We start from the raw sequence: 21097 nt of genomic DNA on the forward strand, positions 1-21097 counted from the left end.
CGATCATAAGACAGTGTAGGGCTGACATGTTGCACAAAATTGACTAAAAGCAATAAAATAAAACAAATAAAAGAGATAAGAACGATAGACGGCGTGCCAAACACACGGGCAAAATGCAAAAAAACCACGAAACAGCGAGGCTGCGAAAGGTGGACCACGTTATAGCGAGGGACCACTGTATTTCAAATTTTATTTAATTAATGGCACATTTAATTACTTAATAATGAATCATTTGACTAATTATTTATTTATTTCCATTTTTGATTAATTATTGACACATTTAATTATTTATTAATGATGTATTTATTATATAAATTTTAGCAGTCCTGACAATAATATTAAAAGTGTATCTGGTGGCACATAAACAGAGTATTTAAAGTTTTGTTAGTTTTTATATGTACTTTGTTGGTGTCACGAAACGCCCACTGAAAGAATGGCCACAAGGCTAAAGCGATGGTTTTGACTCGATCAGCGTTAACCCCGCCCCCTGGCTTTGATGGGTGAGGCTGACAGATAAAATTAATTCAAGAACACAGCCAAAATGAATTTAAAAAAAAACTACATTATTAGATAAATAATTAAACGTGTCAGTAATAGATTCAAACATTGAAATAAAAAATTAATTAATTATATGTGTCACTAATAAAATAACATTTGAAATAAATAAATAATTTATTAAATGTTTTAATTGAAATGAATGGGGATTTAATTAATTATTGAAATATTTACTGAATTAATCAACTTCTATTGTAATTAATTAATGAAACATTTAATTGATTATTCAATGACGTATTTAACTATTCTCTTTGGCTCTCAGCGAAGGCGGTCGCACTTTTCTCCTCTCCTCCTCACCCTTATCTTCCCTGCTTAGCCTCTATGTCCTTGTCTTGTCTCGTGTGCATTACTTTCCCTGGAATAGACTCACACGGTCGTTCTCTAAAACCTAAAAGAATTATGGATTTGATCAACTGGTCTCTGAATGCTATTGACACCCTTTTCTCAACGAGAAGTCTGGGCTCGGGAGAGCCTGAGTGCCCTGGAGGGACTTTCCCTGCCGGATACACGATGGACGGGTGGCAGAACTGGAGGGTCATGTGTCTGGCGGGACTGCCGATCGAGGAAGCTGAAGATATCTATCTATTCGGAACCATGATAACAGGGTTCGTGCTGATCGGAGTTGGCTTAGCCCTGGTTTATCGGAGAAATAAGAGAGCGGAACCGGCTGTTCAAACCCCCCCAAGGCTGCCCACTGGAATTGAAGCGATGGGACGAGGCGCGACCTCTCACAACGAACATAATATGGTCAACACCTTGGAGACGCTTACAGCTGCTGTGAAGGCTCAAAGCAACAACATTGAGCGTATGGGGGGATACATCAGAGAGAGGTCTGCTCAAAATGGGACCCTTGAGCGAAAGTTGGACGACATCATGGAACGGATCATTGCAGTTGTGAGGTCTCAGAATCAAAAGAATGACAACACCATGGATCAGAAGCTTGATACCATCATGGGGAGGCTCGCGACTCTCCAACGGGAGATCGAGAGGCCAGTGTCGGTTAGGGCAGCCTGAAAATTCTCCTGGGCTGCTCGCATGGAAATTTACAAATCAACATTGAGATTGCAGACCCCCATAACGGCGCCAGCTGCAGGCCCAAGGCTGGAGCCGAACAATCACTCCCTGATAACGACTGTGTTACGGCTATTCTTCCCATCCCATGCAAGGACACCTGGATTGGCTGGAGGACTGTTTACTTAGCCTGATAGGCCGAAGGACACTGTCTCAGCTAAACTATGGACACGCACACACACACACTTACACTGATAAGCACTCACTCATCCCCCTCCCTTTCCAACGCCTTCGATGCTTGTGCCCTACCGGGGAAGATAGCAGTGAACTGGACCAGCACAGATGCTGCAGGACCGGATGCGCTGTCTACACCGGCTCTCTCTTACCCTTTACCCGCCCCTGTTGCTTGTCTTGTGTTTCTATGGTGTATGGATAGTCATGTGCTTTTGTGCTGAGGTGTTTTTTCTGTTATCAAACTGTTCTCCCACTAGGAGCTCAGTCTGAGTGGAGTTTTTTTTTCTCCTCCTCTTACCTCATGTAGTGTATTTTCGTTGTTTTTTCCTATCAGCCTACCTTCTGACATGTCTGCCCAATGTGATGTTTGTGTAAAGTTGGTCAGAAGGTTCCTTTGTGAGTGCGCATGCGCCATTAGCGTGCTGCCTGCTGTAACCCTAATTTCCCTCGGGATGAATAAAGTGTAGCCCTGTCTGCAATTATTCGGTCTTCACTACTGGTGAACTAACTGCCCGTTTCTGATTGCCCCACTAACAAACTCATTGGACTCGTGAGTACTAACTGGAACTAAAGTGCACATATTTTGTTTATTGCTCAGTTTGAGTGAAGCGGCCATCAGTTTTAGGCCTCACCGCACCCGAACTTCGAATCAGGCCTGCATCAAGCACCGTGCTACAGGTGTAGTGTGGACAGGTTAAAGTGTGTGTGTGTGTGTGGGCCCACTGTTACACAATCGGTTTAAATTGAGTAAGTGTGTAGTTGATCAAAGTTATTGTCAAAGGTTGAAATTCATCCATGTTAAAGGTGTGAGCTGTTGTAGCTGAAATAACAGTTGAAATACCTAAAAAGGAGGTATTTTGGGTTGATAATCTTTTATTTAAAATCCATGTAGTCATTTTTACAGTATTTTTGTTTGTTTATTTGAATTCAATCCATTTTATTAAAGTAACTGTTTATTTTATTCATTTCTTTTGTCTAAATAAATACCCGGTGAGGGATAAATTTGTGTAAAATACAGTTGTGGTGGTCCTTATTATAGCAATTAGAGGGTATCAGGTATTATTATTAGTAGCACTACGAACCCAGGCCCAGTCTCATTGTACTATATACTCTAGCTTTACCATAGCTACGTGGGACCTGGGTTACAAAAGTATTCTGATTCTGATTTAATAATTCATTTTGTCACTCCTTGCCCTCCATATTTTTCTGGGTCACCTCCTTGTGAAACTGTTTCTCCTCCAGGTTGGGTAAGGTTATCACAATATTTTTGATAGATTCAATCAGGATTTGATGTCAACAGTAAGGGTACGGCACATTTTGTACGTCCTGTGGTTATCCTGAATCTGACAGCAGCCACTGTAAATGTTTTTATGAAGCCATTTGTAAATTGTGTATATGTCAAAATAAGTTCACTACAGTAACATTTCTGTTTCTCCCCTTTGTTCAGAGGTGTAATGTTAAATATGTAACACCTTCAAAATAACAGCTGCTCCTTACTGCTGCAACCAACGCCTTTTAAAAGGCACTAATGGTATACTGAAAAATAATGAGCTACATTTCTTATTGTGGCAAGTTGAAGGTTGGCTCTTGTTGGGGACTGCTGCAATCTACTTGCATCCAAAGGAAACACAAGAAGGTTTTTAAATCCAGCATGGTATACCTACTTGAGACCAGTTTCATTTAGCAACTGCCCCCAACCTCTCGCAACCAACTGACTGGAGGTTTCCAGGGGTCATCAACAAGTCTCTACACCTTTTGCTTCTCAAGTCTCAGTCAAAAGATTTAGAGACTTCTTGTTAATTCTGCTGAGTTCAATTTTGCATTTGCATCTAAAAAAAAAAGAAAATTCATTGGAGTCTTTCTCAATTTATGTTATTTCAGTGTTTTGTAGTTTTCTTACTGTCCTTTTGAACTTGCTGGTTGATGGTGGAACAGTGTTTATGAAAGAAGAAAATCAAATTAGACCTGACTCCATCATTATAAGATCACATGGGCCTTTGCTATGCAATGTTTGTTGTTGTTATTACAAATGGTAGGACAGTCCCTATTACATTTTACATGATGTAGTCTAATATAAATTGTATATATAGTGTAAGAGCACAATTAAATAGTTAAATTCTTATGATGCACATTCAGGGTCACAAGAGGACTGGAGCCTATCCCAGCTGTCATAGGGTGAGAGGCAGGACGCACAACAATATATTTCATAATAAAAATGTAAAAATAAAAAGGATTCTTCCCACCTCTAAAATACCTGGAAATGATCAACTACTTAAATTTCTTTTATTTAATTTAATTTCTAGTATAATTACTTTTTCCTCCAAAGCCTTGAATTATTCTTCCCCTGATCTGCTGTTTCTAATGTTTTTGTAGGTAAATATATTTAGGTTCAAACAAAATACACAGGAATTTGGTCAAATACAATACAGTAGTAATTACCTGGTATCAACAGTGGTTATACATAAGTAACATTACATGGATGTATTTAAAAACAGCACAGAAACTGGTAATAATGTAGAAAAAAAACATTTTTCTACGAGGCAAAACCAATTAAGAAGCATATAGTAATAGTTTTGTTGCAATATGATAACCTGTTAGAATTTTTAAAAGTACATACATTAGACTTCATATACAGTGACCCATAGGATCCTAATCTGGTAATGCTGGACGAGTATTTGAGCCTCATCTCCGTCTTCAGGCTGTTGTCGTTTACAACACCAAAAAGTGATGAACAGCAGCCCCAACAGGCCGTAGGTCAGGTTGGTGCTCCAAAATGCAAACAGGTAGAAAGTCTTGTTGCAGTAGATAATGCCTGTGGTTACGCTCTTATTGAAGTTGGGTTTTATATCCGAGTACATGAACACATTAACTGTAAAAATATTTAAAATACTGTTGTAGTGCATTGTTAAAAACAACAGTAACTCATTCATTGAAGATCAATATAAACTAAAAACCTGTTTTTTTTTATTACTATTCAGAGTATAACTTGCCTGTACTTTTTCTCTTTTACTTAAGTAATTAAAGCTTACCACCAAGGTAAAAGAAACAGACGACGAGGAGGGGCACAGAGCAACAGCCTATGTTGCACCACTTGCACCGCCCTCGGTGCAGCAGGTACAGCAACTGCTTTCTTGGTGTAATTGGAAACTGCTGCATTCTTTTCGCTGTGCACATGCTCAGTGCCAGAAATGCAGATATGAATCCATAATTGTAGATGCATATGGGGATGTAGAACTCTCCTTTGCATTCATCAGTTGCTAAAGCTGTGGTGTACGGGGATAAAACAGAAACAAATGTCAAAATAAAATTCTGTTGAATTTAAACTGATCATTACAACAACAGTGTCTGTCACTTACCAGCTATCACTTGAGCAATGAACAGGATGCAGGAAATCACCAGGATACACCCTAAAGAAGAGCAGATACAGTGAGTCCCACATAACACTATGCACCGTCTGCACATGTGTAGAAGAATTTCCACATCAGCCTCTCACCTAATATTGTTGTTCGAGGTTCGGAGGTGCATTTTGGTCTTTCACTCTCTGGCATTATTTCTAGTTTTATATCTGTCCTAAAAAGACACAAAACACATTCATCTGTTAAATTGGCAAATAAAAACAGGTAGACTGAAGAAAGACAATGAATTTTACTTTTTTTAAAAAAATCCTTTTTACATTGTAAGTCTGCCAGAAGGACGTGTAACTATTTTTTAATCAAACCTAAAATGACACAAAGAAAGCCACAAGATATTCTCCACTTTATATTTCTGTTATACTGTTAAGTGATAAATGGAAACATACCATGATATAACACATGAATAAAATTACAATGTATGATTTAAAATGAAGGAAAAACCTGATAATGTAAAAGCATATTACCTACTTTTTACTGATTGTCTTTTGCAGCATACAGAAGAATTTCAAATCACAAATAGTAGTCTGTGAAAGAGCAAATTGTTAATTCTAAAATCTAAATGGTTATTGGATACCCAAAAAAGTTCAACAAACAGATATTTCCATAAGAAATCCACTTTAGAAAGCTTGTAAACATCATTCCTGTCTCAAAATAGTTAGCAAATTAAAGTGTGAAAGTGTTATGTAGGCTGTTGCAGACCAACCTGTTTGTGTGTCTGGCAGGACTTCCTTGAAAGGGACTGTTGCAGGAACATGGCCACATATAACATGGGCATGTGAGCATGTTGCTTCAACTTCCTTTTACAGCATCTTTCACTTTCTTTTTTAGTTTTAGTATTCTTTTTCATCCAGCCATTTACTGAGATAATTATGTTTTTAATCATTTGTTTGTATGTGAGCAACGTTACATAAAATTCTTTTTACATTTATTTCTAAGGAGCTCTTTTGCATTCACAGACCAGAGAAAAACATCACTGACAGCGTGTCTGTCACAGCAAAACCTCAGGAGAGGAACACTTCCTCTCATTTGTCCTAACCCACTAAGACCTCGCTACATAAACATTTTTATGTCGTATTTCTCCACAGGACGAGGTTTGCCTGTTTTTCTAAAATATATTCCGGGTTTTAGTTCCCACCATGAATCTTTTTTTAATTCATTGTTGAGTGTGAAAAATACTATGACAGTATCATTCTTTTAACAGCTGACCAGGATTAGAGAAGATAGTGTCAGATAAGGACAGTCATTTTTAAAAATAATATTTTGTTCATGTTAATTTTAGGACAGCATGCATTTTGTAACATTAACATAGACATAATACATTAAATTACGTCAAATTCAGCACTGTGTAAAGGTCTTTAGCCACGCCTTGTTTCTTTATGATGTATTTCTAAGCAGTCAAACTTTGGATATTGGCTGCTTTTTCATTTATTTTCATTCCTTTTACATTTAGAGATGGTTTTTTTGTTGTTTATTAAGCAACTTAACGCTGATCTGTGAGTCATTCAAGCATGAAAAAGGCTGTGTTGTGTCTATGCATAACAAAAAACCCAAAGCCAGCCACACAAACACATAAATTATTTACATTTTGTCTGTTGAATCTATTGAAAATACCAAAGATAAAACAATTTGACAGACATAAAATGGAATCCTTGCACCAATGAAGGGTTACATCTGTAACCAATGATTAATAATCATTACAGACTGTAGATTCTCTGACTGTTGAGATTGATCAAAATATATTTTTCGTAAAGGTATTTTTGAACCAATGAGGGGGATACAATCATCTTGACAGAAAAAAAGAACAAAGGGCAGCTTTGAATGCCCTTGAAGAAGCCTGGAGAACTATTCCTGAAGACTACTTAAAGAAAGCCCGTGTTGAGGAATAAAGGTTATCATACCAAATATTGGCCTTCAAGCTTGTTAGAACTATAAAAACTTTCTTGCCTTGGATACTGTCTGTTTCCTTGTATGTTTGTACATTTTAATAAATCCGTGGACCTATTTCTGATCTTCCTGGAAAAACGTAAACGTACACTTTACATTGACATTTCTATGTACATGTATTACTTATGATTAATGATCATTTCACTCAAGACTCCGGGCTTTCTCTGATTTTGTTACTGGATCAAAAAATATATTCTCTAAGCATTTCTATGATGTTTCCTCAGTATTCAGCCTCACACATTTGGTATTTCTGCGCTCACAAGCTCATAAAACCGACCTATTAGAGAATCAATGGGATGAAAAAAAAGGATATTATTCATATCTAAGGATGTCATTACGTAACAGAGTACTGCTGCAAAAGTATTTAAAAAGAGTAAACCTCCAACATTAATTACTTAAAATATAAATTGTCATTCTTCTCTGATAAAAGATCAAACATGTACATTGCTCATTAGAACATTTGATTATATCTACATAAGACAAACAGGCAAACTGCCTTTAAATGCATTATTTGCCCTCATTTACTGACAGTGTATGATTATCTTTTTAATTAAGTTTGCTTTGTCTCTATTTATTACCGCACAAGTGTTTGAGTCTCATTATCACCATCACCTCGTTGTCTACAACAGCAATAGGATAAAAAGAGCAGTGCTAACAGTATGTATGTCATGTTGGTGAACCAAAATGCAAACAGGTAGAGTGTCTTGTTGCAGTAGAGATCAGGCTGCGCTGTAGTCTTGTCGTACTTGGGTTCATAAATGGAGTAGATGACAATACTACCTGTAAAAAAACAAAACAAAAACAAAAAACAAAGACAGAAAGGCAAAAAAAGAGCTTTAAAATAGTTTTTTTGGGGGGGCATCTGTGCTAACAGTCACATCTGTGTGCCTGAGATGACCCTTTTAAGGATGTCCAAAATCTCTAAAATCAATAAGACATGTTAGATTTTGGAGGATTTGGAGTAAGAAACCATCTTGTTCTCACTCCAGCCAACTCTGTGATATTTTTTAAAAGCTTACCAGCAATAAACCAGCAACAGAAGAAGATGGTGGTTACAGACCAACAGACACTGTTGCACCAGTTACACCATAAGCTCAGTGCCAAGAAGACCGGTATGATCCCATACAGGGACATGTAGAGGGAGATAAAAGGCTGTCTGGGACATTGAAACACACCTGAACCTATGGGGTGCAAAGATAAAGATTTGATTTTTCAAACATTGTCTGGCTCATAAAAATAAATTCACATAAATTCAATGTCAGAATGGAAATAAGAGGATGTCTTGCTTACCAACCATCCCTTGACAAATAAATATAAAGTAAAGGAAAAACAAAGTAAGCCCTGAAGGAGGCAAATACAGCATGTTTTCAGTCCCAAATCAGTATCCACCAACTTTATATGTCTGCAAAAACTTTACACATCACTCTCTCACCTATTGTTATGTATCGCAGTCCACAGATGAATTGTGGTCTCTGACTCCCCTGCATTGTAACTAGTTTTGACTCTAACCTATAAAGACACAAAGTGAGCAAGAAGATAGTCTCCTTATGTTTATATTCCTGTTATTAAGTTAGGTTGTAGGGAAAAAATGTACAAGTGCAAATGTCAAATTATAGACATTAGACTGTAAAGGAAAAATTGTGAATGTTTGTACAGTCTTGCAAAAACCGTTCAACAAACAGATGTTTCTACAAGAAACTATAAACCTCCTGTGCATTTCAACCTAGTTACCAAATTAAATTGCATTATGTGAAAGCATTAAGCAGATAGTTGCAGACCTACCTGTTTGTGTGTCTGTCTGGACTTCTTTAAGCATAGAGAACATGGCCACATGTAACATGGGCATGTGAGCACGTTTCAACTTCCTTTTACAGCGTCTTTCACTTTAGCGCTTGCTCCCAATCTTCCCTTTTTAATAATGTTATTTGATTGAAAAGTACAGTAATTTACTGGAATAATTATGGGGGTTTTTTTTGTACTTATGGGTATGTTAGCAACTTTACATAAAAACTAAAAGGTTAAATAATAACAAGAATGTTTTATGTTTTATTTTTCATCTGTTAGTTTTTTGTGTAAGAAATATGAAGCTTGGTACAGTATTTTCAGACAATATCTCTGAGTTTTCTTGTAGCATTACTCGAAGAGTTCAGGGTTTGGATTTCCAAACAGCTCTTTGGTATTCACAGAGCAGAAGAAAAAAAAAGATAACCACCCACTGACAACCTCAGACAGTTTCTCAGTAACACATTCTCCATTTTCACTTCCCACTATGACTTGTTTCATCTGTTTTCTCCCTTTGTTAATTTGTTTTTAATGAATTGTTCAGTGTGAAACACACCATGACAAATTATTCCTGCAGAGGTTGATCAGGATTAGTGGATATGGTGTAATCATCCCATGGAGGCCAAAAGCCAAGGTCCTCCTGTTGCCCATTGATCAGTCCCACATAAGTGGGGAGGGTTGCATCAGGAAGGGAAGTGGTTGTAAAATCTTGGCCAAATCAAACATAATGAAAAATGAGATTTCCATGCTGGATCTGTTAGAGCCTAAGTTTGTTGGTCAAAGACCAAGAAATAGGAGGGGGAACGGTGTGGTCAGAGGCAAAGAAGGAGAAGGTGATGAGTTAAGAACCTTCTGTGACGCTGTCCAGCTCTCCTAGACTAACTGCCGGTCTCCTTGAATCTCCTCTATGTTCTATGGAGATAGCAAACCTTTTGGCAATTGCTTGTACTAATGTGCCAACCTGGAGGAGTTTGACTACCTGTGCAACCTTTGTAGGGTCCACATAGGTATTGCCTCATGCTACCAGTAGTGATACTGACCCTAGCCAAATGAAAAACTAGTAAAAACATTCAGAAAAGATAAGAATGGAAAAATGTCAGTGGCCTCCACCTGTAACACCCTTCCTGTTTTGGAAGTCGCTAGTTCACATGTGGTTAATTTCATTAACTCAAAGCATCTGAAACTGTCTGACAATCGCCTCTGTTACTTAAATGATCAGATTAGTAGTTTTATTGACTTCATGCTATGCTCTTCCTTTATTTTTTAGAAGTATATTTTGATTAAGAGTGCTTAGTTTGAAGTCGACCAGCAGCAGCGTTGGTCAAGTTACTTGAAAAAAGTAATCAGTAACTAATTACTGATTACTTCCCAAAAAAAGTAATCCTGTTACTTTACTGATTTACTGATCTATTAGCAATAGATCTTTCAGCCCAATTCTACTTTTTCTGCATAATCCATCATACAAAATGTAATCAAATGGAAAAGTCTCTTTTTAAAACTTGTTTTATCAGTTTTAATCTTTTAAATTTATGCATCAAGCAAAAATTTAATTATATGCAACATTCTCTGACTGGAATAAATTAGTTTAACATTTAAACCTATTTTCTGCACATTCCAGCACATAAAATAAAATAATTTTTTTTGTGTTTACACTCACTCTTTCAAATAGATGCAAGTAAAACACAGCAGAAAATAAATAAAATCAAAGACTAGCAGTCCTGTTGCTCTATTTTCACCTGTAAAGCAGGAGTGGGGTAGGTGGAGGTTTACCCTGGTGCAGGTGTGCCGCGGTCAGTTGAAGAATCCGCGAGTTTCTCTGTGAATTTCCCATTACGTCATAGCGCACTCGGTGCTTGCTTGGAAGTTTAGGGGGTTTTTTTCGAAGAAAGAATCACATTTTTAGTAACGCAGTAATGCAGTGTGCTTACGGGAAAGTAACGGTAATCTAATTACCTTTTTTGCAATAGTAATCCCTTACTTTACTCATTACTTGAAAAAAGTAATCGGATTACAGTAACGCATTACTTGTAACGCATTACTTGTAACGTGTAACTGTCCATCTCTGGTTAGCAGTGTTACGAAATAACAAGTAGAGGACGTCTAAACTCACTCACTTTCTCATCGAGCCCTGCTTCCTTTTTGAGAAGCCAGTGGTTTGAGGATGAGGATCCTTCCCCAACACCACATCTTCTCCTCTTCGCTGGTCCCCAGTTCCTCTGTCTCAGCCACTGGCCTCCAGATTTCCTCCATCTGCGTCGCTAAGGCCCCAGCAAGCTTGCTTCACCACCAGACCTGCACACTCAGTTCAGTCTTGCCTCATAGACAGGCAAACTCTTGTTTTCTGTGGTTGTCTTGTCTTTGATACTTATTCTGTAAACTTCTGTGGGGTCTCTTGGTATCAGCTCTGAATCGGTAGATACTTAGCAAACAGTCTGTGGGGGTTTTCAGTTATCCCAGATCATGGTAGTTTGAGAAGCTTGGACAGAAAGTTTCTTTAAGTTTCACCAAACTTAAAGAAGTCCAGTCACTTTCTTTAAAAGCTCCTTGGACATTTCAAACAAATAGGATAAAATGATAGGATAGGATAAAATTACTTTTTTGAAGTTAAGAGCAGTTCCCCTTACTTGGTCTAAACCACTGAGTCTTCCCTGTCTGAGGTTTTTTCACTGGTTTTGGAGCAGCACGAGATCTGTCTGCTTTTCCAAAATACTTTCCCTGTTTTCACTTTCCATATTGACACATTTTCTGGTTCATTATAAAAAAATATTATGCCAATTTATGAAATTGACAAAGAATAAAGAAGATACAACAGGGTACTAAACTATAAAATAAAAAATAGGACGATTAAATGAAAGAACAGCTTTTTTTGTTTTTTGTTTTAATTTATTTTTCAGATAAAAAAAAAATGAATAGTTTGGATATTCCTAAATTAAGAAGCTCACACATGGATTTCATTAAGCTATGATTTATATCACACAACATTTTTGTTTACGTTCAGAAAACCTCAAACCTCTCAACAACAAAATGCTGGCACTGTTTTTGCAATAATCCTCTGCACGCAATAAAAAAATTGTCTAAGAAGTCCAACTTAAAAAACACTTTCACGTTTAATGGACATTTTGACTGAATGCTTCTTGCTTTGTCTGCATGACTTCATCAAATCAATATTCTCCATATGTTCTCTTCTAGTTTCTGACAGTCCAACCTGACACTCTTATTCCTTTGGGAAACTCCAGGAGCTCTAAGTTTGTAACAACTTAACCAATAGTGGTAAAACACAACAAACACCAAGCCTGACAAACAATAAAAATATTATTTGAGTAGATTAATGAAATCATTTGAGAAGATTAAATGTAAAACATTAATTGCTAAACCTCATTGTGATATTTCTCTAAAAGATCAATAGATTAAACACATGTTGCTGTAATATGTTTGCTAAAAGTACATAAGACATAAGGGTGAGTGAATACTTTTGCCAACATACTGTACATGAGACACACACGAAAACCACTCACTACAGTTTTTCTCAATCACTTCGGCACAAAGGAAAGTCATTCTCACACCACTTTATGTACTGTTCAGTTTTATAACGCAGAGTCACTAAAACAAATAAAACATTTTTCAAATATGTCAAAACATGAAGAGTCAGTGAATCACTTCAACTCTGTGATGAATGAATAAAAACCGTGTTGAAACAATTATATTAGGCATTAGGATATCAATGAAATGTATTACAAATTTGAGAAGTGCATTAAAAGTAGTGAGAATAACATTTCTGGTTTGATTTTGCACCAAAGTGATCAGTAAAAATCATAACACCACCAAACATGCTGATTGTGATCTGCTGTGCGTGCCTATGTTTTCATGTCAGCCATCTTTATTCTTTTCTTTTTATCTCCGCAGCAGAGCCTCATTATCATCAGCCTGTTTTTCCTTACAGCAGCAACAAATGTAAACGAGTGCAGCAAACAGCACGTAGGTCAGGATGGTGCTCCAAAATGCAAACAGGTAGAGCGTTTTGTTGCAGTACGAATCAGTTTTTGTTGTGTTCTTGTTGTAGTTTGGTTCATAAATGGAGAAGATCGCCACATTACCTGTAGAAATAAAGTAAAAGAAAAGTAGTAATGTAGTAATGTCTGGTTAGACTAAAAAACAGTGAAATAATGCTTTCATTTTTAAACTGAAAAAGTTTTATTGTCATAACTTCGGTCACAAAAATCATTTTAGTCAGTAAATCAGAACATAAACTAATTTCCAAATGAGATGTTTTAGCTCAGGACCAAGTCTTTATAGATTCTGTATCTGTTTAAAGTTACATGAAAAAATGTTTAAGCATTGAGAAAAGCTAATTTTCTGTGATAATTCTGGACAATTTTTATTTTCAAACCAATATGTGTGATTCTCAGATCCAAGTTGTTTCTCCCTCCACAAAATTCCTTTGCATTTAGATACTTTGCTTTGAAAGAACCTATAAAACTCATTTGCAGCTCCATATTTTTAGTAACTCTCTATATAATCCTGGCCTTAGCAAATAAAGGTTTGAATAGTAGGTGGGTGGAGCCTGAGATGATCATATTAAGGATATCCCCTCTCAGTGACATCATACAGAGCCTAGAGTTGAAAAAGCTATCTGGATTTGATAGCAGTCAGAAGCATGAGCTTCCAGCTCACAGATATCACTTTCACATACACTGACCTCAATTTTTTAAACTTTGTCCACATTTAATATCATGCACAGGTTGTAATATATTTGTGAACTGTAATACTTATAATCATAATTTTTCTTATGTATTTCTTTCTTATGTTGTCCAAAACCGAGTATTGCTATTAATGCTTACCAGCAATGAACCAGGCAAAGAAGAAAATGCTGGTTAACAAGAAACAGATCTTGTTGCACACCCCTATTGTTCCAAGTATCCCAACAACAGCCATGGGTCCACATAGATAAGTGGGGATGAAGGGTTCCCTTGGACAGTCATGCTCGTACAACCCACCTGTGGGGCACAAGGACAAAGTATGACCAGAACTGAGTACACTGCCTGATAGACTGATTATTTGTTACACTGCTCTGTTTTTTCTCAATATTTTTTTGGTCTACTTTACACTGAGCACATCTATCGGTATACCCAATGAGATCCCAACAAACAAAATGTGAAGCAGTCTGTGTGTTTGTGTGACAGCTCGGGACATGCTAGATGCTTATATTTTATATAACTAATTAGCTTTACATTCATGCTGTAATGGACAAAGACAAGTTCTCCATTATCATCACTACATAAATGCAATAATAATAAATGGACGTTTGTTCATATGGTTTTACGTTCATGTATGTTTGCTATTTCTTCAATTCAATTCAATTCAATTTTATTTATATAGCGCCAAATCACAACAAAAGTCGCCTCAAGGTGCTTCATAGATACAGAGAAAAACCCAACAATCATATGACCCCCTATGAGCAAGCACTTTGGCGACAGTGGGAAGGAAAAACTCCCTTTTAACAGGAAGAAACCTCTGGCAGAACCAGGCTCAGGGAGGGGCGGCCATCTGCTGCGACCGGTTGGGGTGAGAGAAGGAAGACAGGATAAAGACATGCTGTGGAAGAGAGACAGAGGTTAATAACAGATATGATTCAATGCAGAGAGGTCTGTTAATACATAGTGAGTGAGAAAGATGACTGGAAAGGAAAAACTCAATGCATCATGGGAATCCCCGGCAGCCTACGTCTATTGCAGCATAACTAAGGGAGGATTCAGGGTCACCTGGTCCAGCCCTAACTATATGCTTTAGCAAAAAGGAAAGTTTTAAGCCTGATCTTGAAAGTAGAGATAGTGTCTGTCTCCCGAATCCAAACTGGAAGCTGGTTCCACAGAAGAGGGGCCTGAAAACTGAAGGCTCTCCCTCCCATTCTACTTTTAAATACTCTAGGAACAACAAGTAGGCCTGCAGAGCGAGAGCGAAGTGCTCTAATAGGGTGATATGGTACTACAAGGTCATTAAGATAAGATGGGGCCTGATTATTTAAGACCTTGTATGTGAGGAGCAGGATTTTGAATTCAATTCTGGACTTAACAGGAAGCCAATGAAGGGAAGCCAAAACAGGAGAAATATGCTCTCTCTTTCTGGTCCCTGTCAGGACTCTTGCTGCAGCATTTTGGATTAGCTGAAGGCTATTTCTTGTGTCTTATTTTCCCTATTTTATGATTTCTATTGAAATAATGTGGGACACACTGTCTACAAACAGTCAATGCAACAGTGAAAGATGAATTTATTCTGAATGAGCTGCTTCTTTCACTTACCAACTGTCAACTGAGCCACGCCTAAGATGAAAAACATCCCCAAGATGCACGCTGAAGGAAGACGAACAAAGCAGATGTTCACTCTCAAATGATCCCGTTCACCAGCTGCAGACACTTTATATGTAAAAATTCTGCACAGCGGTGTCTTACCTGCTGCTTTTTTTTTGACGTCCACAGACACAGTTTTGAGGTTCATCAGTCTCTGGCATTATGAGTAGATATAAAATTCACAGGCACAGACACAAAGTGAGCAGATGCTTTGGTTGAATTTATTTGTCTGGTAAATGAAAAGACAAATCACAAAAAAATGTTCATTACTCTATGAACGAGAAATGCTAACCACCCATGTAGTCTTGCATGATGACTGAAGCATCTGAACAAAGATGTTTAAAAGCAAATTTAACAATCCAGGTCACAAAAAAATACACAAAACACTTAAACCTGTGGTAAAAATAATGAAACTAAATGTGACTGTGTGAGAGATCACATTTAGATAGTATATTCTGCCCTATGAGACAAATTCTCACCTGTTTTTGTTTTCACAATGACTTCCTTTCTTGAAGGGAGAGAAAAAGGCTTTTGCTGAAGAACATGCATATAGTGAGTGATATATATATATATACATGGTGGGCATGTGGTCAAACAGCGCTTGTTTCAACTTCCTTTTTGAGTGTTTATTTCCGTTTAATGCTCAGTTGCTTTATGTTCCTTTTTTCATTACGGTGATATGTATTCAGACTTTTCTGGATTGCAACAGTTGAGTGAGTGTTTTAATCACACACATTAAAACAGTGGAAGATTTGGGAACGATTTTCTTGATTTGTTTTCTGTGTTTTAGTTATTTGTTTGGCTTATTTTTAATGAATACTGATGAAAATGACACACCGCTAAAAGCATAAAAGCATGTGTCACGATTGCCTTATTGCAATTCTCACAGCAGAAAAGTCATAATAAGCACTCTTAATGGTGTTCCCAAACCAGTATTGCATTTCCACACCTACATGAGTCTTTCTCATTGTTTTTATACACACTTTTACTGTAACTATGCTTCACTACTAAAGATATTTATTACTGTGTTGATGCACTTCTCAGCTTATTATCCCAGCAGGGTATCTGATCACTGGCGCAGGGAGGCTGTGATAGCCTGGATCTTGTTCTTCCAGTTCAGCTGACTCCTCAGGACTTGCCTGACCCGCTGCAGGTACTTGGTGGTTGCAGTGTTCCTAGCATGGTTCATGGTTCCCATTAGACCGTGGGACTCCCAGGGACTTGTAGCTGTCATTGATGTCTGCAATTTCTCCTTCTGGTAGTTCGATTCCCTCATTTCTGACTCTCTTCTCTCTCTTCGTTACCATCCGACCAGTCTGAATGACATTCCGGTGTCACAGCTGTAGATCCTTGTCATGTGGATCAGTGAACGGATGTTTCGTTCAATCCTGTCATACAGCTTGATGTCATGCATGCAGAGGGGGCGACTGATGATTGCTCCGTAGTTGGTATTCGTAACCAGTCTTGTTCTATTCTCATAATGTCATCTGGCAATGGTTTATTCTCCTGAGAGAGAGAGTGCTCCTTTTTTATGATGAAGTCTTTCATATTCTCATTGCTTCTCCACATACTTCACTACTAAAGATATTTGCTTACTGTGTTAATAGATTTCTCAGTTAAATGCTTTGAAATGCAGCGGAAAGCTGATTCGATTATTTGAATTACTGCAATGAGCAGTAGAACAGGCGTACCTAATAAAGTGGATGCTGAATGTATGTAGCGTGACTTTACCTAACAGTACAGTGGTTGGCGCTGTGTTCTCAGATTGTTTATTTTTTCTTTGTTTTTTTGGTGCATATAGTTTAATTTGACTTTTTTGCTTTTTCTTCATTTTATTAATTTTGTAAAGTTTAAAAAAAATCCTTCACATTTAATTTTTGTTTCTGAAAAATTATTTACTTCCCCTGTAAGAAAAACTGACAAAACCAAAGAGCAAACCAACCAACAGCATCTGCTTTCAGTTTCACGAGTCAGTTCTTATTTCCTTGCTAATGTTTCCAGACTGATAGTAAAAAGGTGAAGTGTGCGGGTGTGAAAAGCTGGCACAGCATGTTACATGCCACAACAGATAGTTTCTATAAGCTCCCATCAAACTATATACAGAAACACTATTTTACACACGTTTATTCAGCTTTTACACAGTCTTAGATAGTTATTCTTTAAATTTTTGTGGTGTTTCTTGGTATCATCTCTGAACAAACGGGTACATTTCAAACAGGCCAAACTTTAAGGATAAAATGACTGTTCTGAATTTTGAATATTTTTGAGGTTAAGGGCACTTCTCACTCATTTTTGCCATTCTGAATTCCACAGTCTTTTTAAATTGTTTAAAAATGTATTGAGCCATTTCCTTCGGTTTTTCAGGGGGGGAAAATCACACCGATGACCTGTATGATCTATATGCATCAAATATGAAATATGAAAACTGAAGAAGATACAATAAGGCTAATAAAACAACAGCATGTTATTGTCATGGTCCGGAGTCTGCGACTCCGTGTTTATGTTTTGTCTATTAGTATTCTATGGTTTTGGTTACCTTGGGTGTTTGTATTCTTCTGTTTCATGGTTCATGTTCCTATGTTCTGTGTCCCCCAGTCTGTGTTAAGTTGGTGTGCTATGTCATTGCGTGTATGTGTTTCCTGTTTTATTGTGAAGGTCTGCGTCTTATGTGAGTGTTTTCAGTTTGCCTCCCTAGTCTCGTCACGATAATCACTCCCAGCTGTGTTCCCCACCTGTGTGTAATCTCCCTGTGTTCTCTGGGTGTATTTAAGTTGTGTCTTCTGTCATGGTAGTTGCTGGTTCGTCTGTGTTGTTTCCCCTCGGTCTCCCTGCATCTCTCCATGTGTATTTCCCCGGATCTCCCTGCACCTTCGTTCCTGGTTTGTGTTGTTAGTTTACCCAGTTTAGGTTTCCGGTTTCATGTTCACCCACCATTGCTGTTTGTACCCACTCCTGTAAATAAATACTCGCCTGCACCAGAGCTTCCGCCTTTTGGGTCCTTTCTCCAACTCCACACGGCTTGCCCCGGCAAACCGTGACAGTTATTCTTATTTTCTTTTATTTACAAGTAAATAAAACACAACTAACACATGAATTTCATACATAAAAATGTCATCATATACACTTTTAAAAGGAAAGAGGGTTAAATAAAAAGATGAGACATAAATCATTAATTGTAATTTTACATGGTAACTGCAAAAGTTTCACGTTGCCGTATTAACCAAGATAAAATACTGGGCGATAAGCTCCAAATGTACATAAAACACAGATAACAATAATGATTAATCAATAATATTGATCAATTGTATGCTTATCTTTTCTGATTAATCTTATAGTTGGATCAGGTGACCCTTATCTTCCCTTAGTTATGCTGCAATAAGCCAAGGATGCTTGTGGGATTCCCGAGATTAAGTTAAAAAGGGAGTTTTTCCTTCCCACTCTCGCCAAGTTTTTGATCATAGGGGGTCGTGTCTTGTTGGGGTTTCTTTTTAGTATTGTGGGGTCTTTATGATACAGAGCACTTTAAGCTGTTTTTACTATTGTTGTGAATTGGCTGTATATAGTAGTTATGATTTCGATTCAGTCATGTTTAGGTTGCTCTTGAAATTGAGACCTCATGTCTCAATGAGATTTGCCTTTGAAAAAAGTAAACTATAAACATTGCATTATTTTGGTTATCCCCAAGCAGCGTTTGAGTCTCATTATCATCACTTTCTATCAGAAAATAAACAGCTAAAGAATACGAGCAAAAAAGAACAGCTAACAGGACGAAGGCCAGGTTGGTGGTCCAAAATGCAAACAGGTAGAGCGTCTTGTCGCAGTAATGATCGGGGTCTTTAGTGTTCTTGTTGTAGTCAGGTTGATAAACGGAGTAGATGCGAATGGTACCTGGAGAAATATAAGGGAATCAGTTAAGAAAGCTTGATCATGATTGTGCAGGAGGCAGGAAAAGAAGACACAAATGTGCGCACACACAGGCGAGTATGAGGGTAGGACAAGACTATGAGCAGGGATAGACGCAGACACTAAATACAAGTGGTGAACAAGACCAAGAGGAAACAGCTGGGAGACACGGCTGACATGTCTTTTTTGAGGTGGGCAAAACAGGACATTACGCACCCCGACGGGAGACTGTCAAAATAAAACAGGAAGCAGAGAAGCAGATTTGACACAGCGACGTGGATACGACAGGTTTAGGAAGGCACAAAAACAGACCATGGAGCACAGAGACAAGAGTGACAAGGAAGAAACGGAACAGAGGGAGCATGGAATCAATTATTCAATTATTTATTTCTATTTAGTTTCAAAGCTCTTCTTCTTAAAAGCTGCACCAGTGAATTTCAGCCACTTGAAAGCAGCAGAAAACAACACATCACAGTTTGTGAATTGTGACTCTTCTTTTGTATTAGCATTCATTGCAGCCTGAAGCCTGACCTTCAGTCATATTAATCTCATGAAGATTATTTGCATCTACAATAACTTTATTATTTAAAACTGTGATCATGTAAAAGGAAACAAGAGTGATGGAAACTTCTTACACTTCAAGCAAGCACAAAGCAGCAATAGGGATATTTGTCCACTTGTTCATTTCACCAATAATCACCAATAATTTTACTCTTGTGAAAAATCTCTGGGTTTTCGTGTTGTTATTTTTTTTTATGCTATGCAGACTGTGTGTAATATTTCTCAGTACTGCACTGTTAAGAAACTGTATAATTTATAACGCTTACCCATGATGAACCACATAAAGACAATGGCGATGGATGCAGACCAAAGGATGATACCACACCACCTCTTAGACCACAACCAGAACACGGCTATGAATCCATAACCAGACAGATAGACGGGGATGAAGGGGTCAATTCGACAATCATCAATGTGCACCAATCCTGCAAACCACAAGTATGAAAATAAAGACGGTCAAATGGTTATTACATCATTTTGGTTATTTCATTTTTTTAAACATTGTTTTCATAAAATACATTTAAAAGGAATGCAATCTGAATATGGAGCGTCTGTCACTTACCAGTGATCGCCTGAAGAAAAAACATGATGTGGTAAACCAGCAAGGTGCAAGCTGAAGGAAGGCAGACACAAAGTGATTTCAGTCACAAATGACTCCAAGCTGCAGCCGCAGACGTGTGCAAAAACATTTTAAATCATTCTCTCACCTATTGTTTGACGTATCCAGGTGAAATAAGGTCTTTCACTCTCTGGCATTATGACTAGTTATAAATGGACCTACAAAGACACAAACAAGGCTGTGAGATATGCTCAAGCTGTCTATATGTCCGGTAAAAGAAACGATAAGTCTAGAATAAGTATGACAAATTATAAACAGTTATTCGTTAGTCTGTGAAAATGAAATGATACTGAACATACAGCATGTCGAAAATCTGAATAACAAATGGATATAAATGTATATCAAATAGTTATCAAATAAACCTTAAATGTATTAAGTGATTGGATTAAGGCCTACCTGTTTGCACGACTGACAGGTCTTTGTCTTTGAAGAGAGAGAGTTTCATGAGAACTTGGCAATATATAGTGCAGTCAGATTGAAAGTGTTGCTGTCTACACTTCCTTTTACAGTGACTTTCACTTTAATACTTGTTCTTCAGCCATATTCCTTAAAGAACAACACCCCAAACTGTTTTTGGTGTTGTTGGCTCTGTGCAGCAAATGTCAAACAGTTCAAAATTCCAGGATAATTCCTCCTACTTTAGGTACATTTTCATTTTATCGTGAGTATGAATGAAAACTGCATGAAATCAGTCTTTTTTTTCTGAATTACAGTTACTGTTTTTGAAACAG

The 21097-nt window shown here is 37.5% G+C and overlaps 3 protein-coding genes across 4 annotated transcripts; all 3 read right to left on the reverse strand.

The window, feature by feature from the left end:
• Positions 1-4069: 4069 nt before the first annotated feature.
• On the reverse strand, positions 4070-8981 carry LOC106675149 (uncharacterized). Of its 2 annotated transcripts, XM_024806378.2 has the most exons (10): positions 8940-8981; positions 8590-8666; positions 8448-8498; positions 8177-8338; positions 5917-7937; positions 5682-5737; positions 5294-5370; positions 5157-5207; positions 4830-5063; positions 4070-4669 (listed from the first exon to the last, which is right to left on the reverse strand). In XM_024806378.2, the coding sequence occupies exons 5-10, from the start codon at positions 6094-6096 to the stop codon at positions 4419-4421; spliced, it is 849 nt and encodes a 282-aa protein (XP_024662146.2). In that variant the 5' UTR covers positions 6097-7937; positions 8177-8338; positions 8448-8498; positions 8590-8666; positions 8940-8981; the 3' UTR covers positions 4070-4418. The 2 variants fall into 2 exon arrangements, with proteins under 2 accessions (XP_024662146.2, XP_076737901.1); XM_076881786.1 differs by having other exon boundaries at positions 5682-7937.
• A 2853-nt stretch (positions 8982-11834) lies between these two features.
• LOC105941176 (transmembrane protein 272-like) lies at positions 11835-15831 on the reverse strand. Its single transcript, XM_076882715.1, has 5 exons — positions 15763-15831; positions 15386-15512; positions 15236-15286; positions 13778-13933; positions 11835-13033 (listed from the first exon to the last, which is right to left on the reverse strand). The coding sequence occupies exons 2-5, from the start codon at positions 15429-15431 to the stop codon at positions 12831-12833; spliced, it is 456 nt and encodes a 151-aa protein (XP_076738830.1). The 5' UTR covers positions 15432-15512; positions 15763-15831; the 3' UTR covers positions 11835-12830.
• Positions 15832-17407: 1576 nt separating this feature from the next.
• LOC143417083 (transmembrane protein 272-like) lies at positions 17408-20865 on the reverse strand. Its single transcript, XM_076882716.1, has 5 exons — positions 20763-20865; positions 20455-20524; positions 20310-20360; positions 20014-20172; positions 17408-19171 (listed from the first exon to the last, which is right to left on the reverse strand). Exons 2-5 carry the CDS (start codon positions 20501-20503, stop codon positions 18873-18875), a joined length of 558 nt encoding a protein of 185 aa, XP_076738831.1. The 5' UTR covers positions 20504-20524; positions 20763-20865; the 3' UTR covers positions 17408-18872.
• Positions 20866-21097: the final 232 nt, after the last annotated feature.

Source organism: Maylandia zebra, linkage group LG3 (assembly GCF_041146795.1).
Source record: "Maylandia zebra isolate NMK-2024a linkage group LG3, Mzebra_GT3a, whole genome shotgun sequence".
Taxonomy (NCBI): Eukaryota; Metazoa; Chordata; class Actinopteri; order Cichliformes; family Cichlidae; genus Maylandia; species Maylandia zebra.

Bases quoted from the DNA above. Each gene is read 5' to 3' on its own strand.
- LOC106675149 (XM_024806378.2), bottom strand. From the start codon at position 6,096: ATGATTAAAAACATAATTATCTCAGTAAATGGCTGGATGAAAAAGAAT. The intron at 5,208-5,293 runs GTGAGAGGCTGA...GCTCTTCTTTAG, and splicing joins ACCTCGAACAACAATATTAG to GGTGTATCCTGGTGATTTCC. The intron at 5,064-5,156 runs GTAAGTGACAGA...CGTACACCACAG, and splicing joins CATTGCTCAAGTGATAGCTG to CTTTAGCAACTGATGAATGC.
- LOC105941176 (XM_076882715.1), bottom strand. From the start codon at position 15,431: ATGAACCTCAAAACTGTGTCTGTGGACGTCAAAAAAAAAGCAGCAG. The intron at 13,934-15,235 runs GTAAGTGAAAGA...TGTGCCCCACAG, and splicing joins CGTGGCTCAGTTGACAGTTG to GTGGGTTGTACGAGCATGAC. The intron at 13,034-13,777 runs GTAAGCATTAAT...TTATTTCTACAG, and splicing joins CTTTGCCTGGTTCATTGCTG to GTAATGTGGCGATCTTCTCC.
- LOC143417083 (XM_076882716.1), bottom strand. From the start codon at position 20,503: ATGCCAGAGAGTGAAAGACCTTATTTCACCTGGATACGTCAAACAATA. The intron at 20,361-20,454 runs GTGAGAGAATGA...GCCTTCCTTCAG, and splicing joins CTGGATACGTCAAACAATAG to CTTGCACCTTGCTGGTTTAC. The intron at 20,173-20,309 runs GTAAGTGACAGA...TGTGGTTTGCAG, and splicing joins TTTTCTTCAGGCGATCACTG to GATTGGTGCACATTGATGAT.